A 7841-nucleotide genomic window follows, 5' to 3' on the forward strand; every position below is an offset into this window, starting at 1 on the left:
CACCATCTCCCCATAAACTAAGGCGGGTCCGTCTCTTTGATGGAATGATGTCCTGTAGTCAATTAGTTCAATGGTACTTATGACCGTTGTAATTTATTGTCTCTGTATAAGTTCCAACAAAGGAATGAGCTCGTAAGATTTTCACCAAAACTAAAGTGAGTTTAAGTTTATGGAGCTCCTAAGTTACGGAAGTTCCATTTTGAGATGTGGTGGTATATTGTAGAACTGGGGCCTATGGTACTAATAATTGACCACGGTATCCTTTTGTCTCGTATGCTATTTCATCGAGAAGTGGGCTTATAAATTTAGCCTTGCGATCAAGAGGGAGAATGTTGGGTTGATCTGCAGGCCAAACTAGGCTGCAAGAGTTGGCAAAACCAACTTTTCTAAGTGCCCTGATTGGGGGCAAAGGCTCCAACTGACAGGTGGGTCCCCCTATGGCACTGTGCACATATATGCATAAATATGGGGTGTCTCTCTCTGGAAAGTGATAATCAAAGAGAGAGAGAACCAAAACTTGAACACCCCACGGCTGCCCAATCCAGCAAGCACAGGAGCCACGGGAAGGGCCTTCCTGCACCTTCCTCAAGCTCTACGAGCTGCCGTGAAGGTGAAGATGAGATGGGCTTCACCTATGAAGTCCTAGATGCTATATCCAGCTGATTCCACTAATTTTGAGGTATGTTTGATCTTGTGTGGCTCAATTCTTGAGCTAGATGATCCCGAGTATCTCTAACACTTGTTTCTTTATACTGTACATATATGAATAATACTAGTACGTAGTACATTACTCAATTCCTTGACAAATATAATAAGATTTGTATATATATATATATAAAGAAACCACATTACATAACCAAATGAAAATGCAACATGTTAGCTAAGCAAAGCAACATGATCAGGTGCAGGACGAAGATCTAACTGGGAGTTTCCCTTCTGACCATGATATACGGGTTGTCCAATAATTTTGAGGAGCCGGTGTTCTACTTGTTTCATATCATGCCATTCTTCTGGATTAGGTTTTAGACAATCTGCAGCAACCCCACTAACCATTTCCAACATAGCAATATCAACCTCACTTGTAATATCGTTATCAATAAAGTTCCTTACTCTTTTTTCTGCACAAGATTGAACAAAGTTTGCAACATAGCTCCTCTTGACGTCATATGTTGCAGGTCTTCTTGTGATGAGCTCTATGAGAACAATTCCAAAACTGTAGACATCACTCTTTTGTGTAATGACCCCCTTCTCCATATATATTGGATCTATGTAACTCATGTCCCCAATAACACGATCAGTCTCCTCGTCTTTTCCTTTTGCGAGCAACTTCGAGGTACCAAAGTCTGAAACTTTTGGGGTGAAATGTTCATCAAGAAGAATGTTTGCAGATTTAACATCACCGTGACGTATCGTACTCTCCCCAGCCGAGTGCATATATGTTAGGCCTTCAGCTGACCCAATAGCAATTGCAAGGCGCTTGTTCACTGGAATGCTATCCTTCCTTTTGAAGAGGACATCATACAAACTCCCTTTCGCCACAAACTCTTACACCAACATGGGAACATCGAACTCTAGGCAACAACCTAGGAGCCTGACAATGTTTTTGTGCCTCATCTCGGATTGGATTATAACCTCATCGGTGAATTCCTTCTTCATGTCCTTGTCAACTTTGATGGACTTCTTCACAGCCACTTGTTGTTTATCTTTCAGAGTGCCCTTATAAACCTTACCAAAGTGGCCCTGTCCAATGACACACTCATAGTTGTTTGTTACTTGTTTCAGCTGTTTCCTCGTGTATACCCGTATATTCTTGACACCATTAAGTATTGGACCACCATTTTGTGCATAGAACTTCTTAAGTTTTAGGTGTTGCTTGGCCATAATAATGATGACAAAGACAACAATCCATCCAGCAAGACCTACGAATAAGCAAGGTATTGAAGCTTCAGTTAAACCAACGTAAATCTCTTTTTGACAATCCAACATAGCACCCCTAACTAAACAATAAGTGTTAACTTTACATATGCTATTTCTATCTAAACGCTTAAATAGCATAATAATCATATCAAGTATCAACTAAAACTAAACAAAGTGTACAATACTAGGAAGTAACTAATCAAGCTTATATGGTTGTGTGCATCAGCCGACCGATACAAAAGCCGGCAGTTTTCTTCCCTTTTGATAAAAAAAACCTAATCAAGCTTATGCTTTATCAAAAAACAACTGTAAGTAATCTGTGTATTGACAAGTACTATATATCAGGACTTAAGTGATGAAATTAAGATACAATAAGAGCAACCCAAATTTATAAGTACCAATGTAGAAGCTAGATGGTCAATGACTCGTCTATTTGCTAATAATTTTACTAATTGTCAAGCTCGGGTTTTCTAATATGTGATATATTATGCCCGGCCTCTGCTTGTAATTCACTCTCTGAATCAAGTAATTAACTAGTATGGTTTATTTTCAGTCAACCTGCACGTCACCAGATTATAATATTTTAAATCATTGAACAACGGAATCTTGTCAAACACATCACTTTTCTTCTTTTAAACATGGTATCTAAGAATAAAATATGTGTGTATTTAACTACCCAGTCAATCTGGTGTGGTAGATCAGCACGTACCAACGATGATCTTTGCTGACAGGGGAAAAATTTCGGCGCAGTTTCCCTTTTTGGCGTCGCCTTTCATCCCGCGTTTGCATCGGCAGTCATATCCTCCGGGTATGTTGGTGCAGATCCCGTCACACGGATATAAATCTCGGAACTCGGGACTCTGTTCTCGGAGCTGACATTCATCGATGTCTGGGAAAAAGATGAAGATATGAAAGTTTGAGAGTTGAATTAAAAATACAATGACAAACTAGCAGACGGAATTAGATACTGAAGTAGCTAGTACTAATTGGTGGAATTAGATACTGAAGTTTGAGGTGGAATTAGATACCTTGGCATCCATCGGTGATGTAGGGGTTGCCATTGTAATGCTCCCGGCACTTGCAGACATAGCCTCCGGCTGCTTTGGCACAAGAACTGTTGCCGCTGAGGCAGCCGTCGCGCTCACACGAGCCGTCCCTGATGGCGAAATCAAGCACCAACGGGAAGCCCCTGCTGAGTTTCGTAGATAGCACCTCGTAGCCGTACAAGTCCTCCTCCGTGAAGTTGTACCATGACCTCTCCACCACCATGCCGTAGGAGCATGGATTGGTTTCCCAGCGAATATTGATGTAATTCTTCAAGATCAACCCGGTACTGATGACAGGGAGAGTCGGTATCTGCGGCGGCAGGGCAATCTGACAGCAGCCCAGACCCGAGCACACCCCATCTTTGGCCGCAAACATGAAGGGAAGGTTTGAAGTGCAGGAGAGAGGGCCCGGCGAGGCCTTGACCGTGTATGTCATGGAGGGCTCGGCGTTCCAGCCGACGCCGACGAGATCGTCGCGCGTCGACGACAGGAGGAACGGCCCCTCCCTGTCCAACTCCATGTATTCACCCTTGTCTAAACCCGCGGAATCGTTTGTGAAGCACCGGGAATTGACGCCGCTGTACACACGTACCTCGCTCGTCTCGAGTGATATGTCGAACAGCTCGACCGCCTGACGCCCCTCTATTTGGCTTGTAGCCCCACTCTCAGTGTCGAATGCATACTGGTAAATCACCTGGTATGGTGGCTCGCTGTGGTTGTAGGCGAGGAAGGCGCGAGGCGGAGTGGAGGAGGTGTTGCAGGTGACCTCGAAGCCGGGTAGGAAGCAGCCGGGCTTGTCCATGCCGAAGGGGAACGGGATGCTCATGTCGCCGCACTTGTCCCGGCAACCCGGACGCCCCAGCCCCTGCTGCGGTCGGCCTTGTAATTCATCGGCGGCAGCCGCAGCCTGCTGCAGGGTCAAGTGATCACTAGCTACTGCTGCTGCAAGGAGGAGTAGGATCAGCTGGGTATACTGGGTCAGTTTCGCCGGTGGAGCCATCGTGGTGTATCTTCTGCTCACTTGCTAAGCTCACTACCTATATATATGCAAAACCTCTCTTCTCTAGCAAGTTGCATAAGCCCCCATACCTATAAAAAGAGGCGCCCGCTGTTTTTGACGCTCATGACCTAGTGAGGCAGGCGTGGTATTACAATTATTATTCTTCATCTGGCAACATGTGTCCACATCGGGCTCCGGCAATGATTCATTACTCACTTTATTTTATCCTGTCAAAAAAGCATACACGGTTCTGCCACTGAATGTATGAAAAGAACAAAAGGTACACTCGTGATTGACTGAAGTCAGAAAACACTTTATTTCGCGAGTTTCGACGCATGTTCCATTTCCATCCAGAAGTGTAGTACAGCTCGTAGGCATGGAGGAAGCAACCAAGAAGCAACAGGGACAACAACAATATGAAGAACAGTGATCTTTAAGGGATGAAAAGTGATTGATGATGACGACGACGGAAACAAAGAGGGGTGGTCAGGACGGTGATTTTGGCGATCTAGGGATTCCCTCTAGGCTCTAGTGATGGGTCGATCCCGATAGAGTCGAGTGAGGTGATGGCCCGGCGCCATTGGGGAGGGTTTCGGAAGGTTTTGATGGAATGTAGTGAGTATTCGGAGAAGGCGGTAGATTGAGGTCTCGAGGGGTTATGTGGAGTGACAAAATCTGGCGATAGCCAGCTGCAGGGTCAAGTGATGACTACCTACCATTGCTGCAAGGAGGAGTACGATCGATAGCAGTTGGCGATGCTGGATCAACTGTGACGGTGGAGCCATCGTGGTGTGTTTTCTGGTCACAGACTAGGCTCACTACCTATATACTCCCTTCGTTCCATATTACTCGTCGCTGATTTAATATAAAGTTGTACTAAATCAGCGACGAGTAATATGAAACGGAGAGAGTAGATGCGGAGATGTCAAACCTTCTCTTCTCTAGCAAGTTGTATAAGGCCATACTCCCTATAAACAGCCGCGCCCGCGGTATTTGACACTCATGACCTAGTGAGCCAGGCGTGATAGTATTACAATTATTATTCTTCATCTGGCAACTCGTGTCCACATCGGGCAATGATTCATCACTTATTTTATATTATCCTGTCACAAAGCACACACGATTCTGCCGCTCAATATATGAAAAGAACAAAAGGTACACCGGTGATTGACTGAAGTCAGAAAACACTCATTTTGCGAGTTTCGCCGCATGTTCCATTTCCATCCAGAAGTGTACTACAGAGCATGGAGGAAGCAACCAAGAAGCAACAGGGACAACAATCGCACTAATATGAAGAACAGGCAACCTCGCCATGATCACCTATGAAGCTGGCAGAGACATTCTGTGCAAAGACGTGGGTAAGAGCATCTCCACTAGCGCTCATGATAATGTGTCTTGCACTCCTGAAAAGTATCTGCTATCGGGTGTGCCGGACACATGTCCGACCCGTTCCGGACAGCTACCTGATACGTCTCAAACGTATCTACTTTTTCAAATACTTTTGTCATTGTTTTTCCTCTAATTTGCATGAATTGGATGAAACTAACACGGACTAATGCTGTTTTCAGTAGAATTACTTTGGTGTCTCATTTTTGTGCAGAAATAAAAGTATCAGAAAAATTCCAGAAAAAATATAACATAAACTTTTGGGCTAAAAGACTCCCGGAGCCAGAAGGGGGCCTATGGGGGGCCCACAAGCCCCACACGACCCCAGGCGCGGCAGGGGGACCCGCGCCCTGGGGCCGCACCCTCTCCTGGGCTGTCCCTCGTCGCCTATAAATTTGCTCTTGACCTAAAAGTGACGACCCCCGGAGAAATTTTCCAGAAACGCTTCCGAGCTCCGCCGCCATCCAAAACTCTAATTCGAGGGACAGAATTCCTGTTCGGACACTCTGCCGGGACGTGGATTGGGAGGAGATTGTCGCCATCGTCGTCACCAACGCTTCTCCATCAACCATCCATGACTCCTCCATCCATATGTGAGTAATCCTTTGTCATAGGCAAAAGAGATGGTAGGGATTGGATGAGATCGTTCATGTAATAGCTTTCAGATTGTTAGGGCATGAGGCCTAGTACCTGCTATGTGTGTTGATCATCGTTGTTGCAACTTGTTCTGCTTAATACTTGTCACTTAGGGCCCGAGTGCCATGATTTCAGATCTGAACTTGTCAAGCTTACTTGCCTATAATTATTGTTTTGGATCATATCTACAAGTTGTATGCACCTGCTATTGTCCGGAATCCGAGACTCCAAAGTGACAGCAATTGGGACAATCAGAGGGGATGTCTGTAGTTTGAGGATTACATGTGTTCACGGAATGTTAATGCTTTGCTCCGTTGCTTTGTAAAATGAGTGCCTTAATTACCATTAGTTTCATGATTGACCCCGCTGAAACGGGATGGTTGGACAAAAGATATCGTGCAAGTTCTTCTTGTAAGCATGCACTACTATATACAGAACGCATGCCTATGTTTGATTGATACCTGGATACTTCATTATTGTTTCTCTGCCTATTGCCCAACATTTTGAACTATTACATGTGTTATTTTATTCATGCAACGTCCATACATCCGTCACTAAGTCTACAGTGTTTTAATCTTGCTGTTTACTACAAGTATTTACTTTGCTACTATTGTTGTTTTTATTCTACTGCTGTAACTATTAAATTATTTTTGCTACTATATCACCTTCACTACTCACAAATTGTTGCAAGTAAAATTTCTTCCAGGTGTGACTGAATTGACAACTCAGTTGGTAAGACTTATAAATATTCCTTGGCTCCCCTTGTGTCGAATCAATAAATTTGGCTTTCACTTCCGTCGAAGACTGTTGCGATCCCCTATACTTGTGGGTCATCAAGACTATTTTCTGGCGCCGTTGCCGGGGAGCATAGCTCTATTTATAAGTTCACCAGGGAGTCATATTGTCTGCTGAAAATTATTACCCACTATGTGAAAAACTCGTGATGCAAAAGTTTCAATATTACCTTCCAAGAAAAGTAAAGGTACAACTCTGAACACTTCTGCTGCTCTTGATTCACCTACTGTTATGAATCAACTTGTTACTCCACCACAGCCACGTGCTTCACATGTTACTTCTGCTAAATCTGATACTATTTCTGATGATTTTGATGATGCTTCTACTGTGCTTGATGAAACTGGATCACTTGGTCCTTTTCTTGACTCTCATATTGCTAAAGTTAAAGAAATTGAAAATGCTGAAGAACATCAAGTTACACCTATTGATACAACTGTTGATTCACCTCTTGAGACACCTATTGATTCACCTGAACTAAGAAACTATGATAGTAGCTATCTTGAAGATGTTTATGTTGATGTTAATGATGATTTTATTAGAGCATATATGTACTGTGATACTTCTAAAGACCCAAATGCAATGAAAAAGCTTCTTGAAAACCATGCTATGAATTACAAACTTGCTCCTCATCCTGAATTTTCTATATCTCCAATAAGCATTAAAGATGATGATTATGATTTTTCTATAGATCTTTCATTTATATCTAATGTTGAAGCTGAACCTTTTTGTGGTAATGAAAATGATGATGCTATTGAACATATAAACAATATTATTTGAGTTTGCTGTTTTCTCAAGAAAAGAAGATACAACAATATTATTTGACAAAACTATTTTCCTTCTCATTAAAAGATAAAGCTAAAACTTGGTTTAAAAATTTAGCTTATGGATCTATCAAAAGCCCATAGGATTTAGTTAATGTCTTATTTGAGAAATATTTTCCTGCCCATATGCAACATGCTACTTTACAGAGAATTTACATTTTAAAACAATTTGAAGATGAGCATCTACCCAAAACTTGGGGGAGGTATTGTGCATTACTCCGGGGTCGGCCGGGCACAAGA

The 7841-nt window shown here is 43.1% G+C and overlaps 1 protein-coding gene across 1 annotated transcript; it reads right to left on the reverse strand.

The window, feature by feature from the left end:
* Window positions 1-799: 799 nt before the first annotated feature.
* Window positions 800-3995, reverse strand: LOC778380 (wall-associated receptor kinase 1). The gene is given in 3 exon segments (XM_044503831.1): window positions 800-1919; window positions 2627-2806; window positions 2946-3995. Coding segments are annotated over 3 exon segments (2241 nt in total). The 5' UTR covers window positions 3964-3995; the 3' UTR covers window positions 800-876.
* Between the last annotated feature and the right edge of the window lie 3846 nt (window positions 3996-7841).

The sequence above is a fragment of the Triticum aestivum genome, chromosome 3D, assembly GCF_018294505.1.
Source record: "Triticum aestivum cultivar Chinese Spring chromosome 3D, IWGSC CS RefSeq v2.1, whole genome shotgun sequence".
NCBI classification, from domain to species: Eukaryota; Viridiplantae; Streptophyta; class Magnoliopsida; order Poales; family Poaceae; genus Triticum; species Triticum aestivum.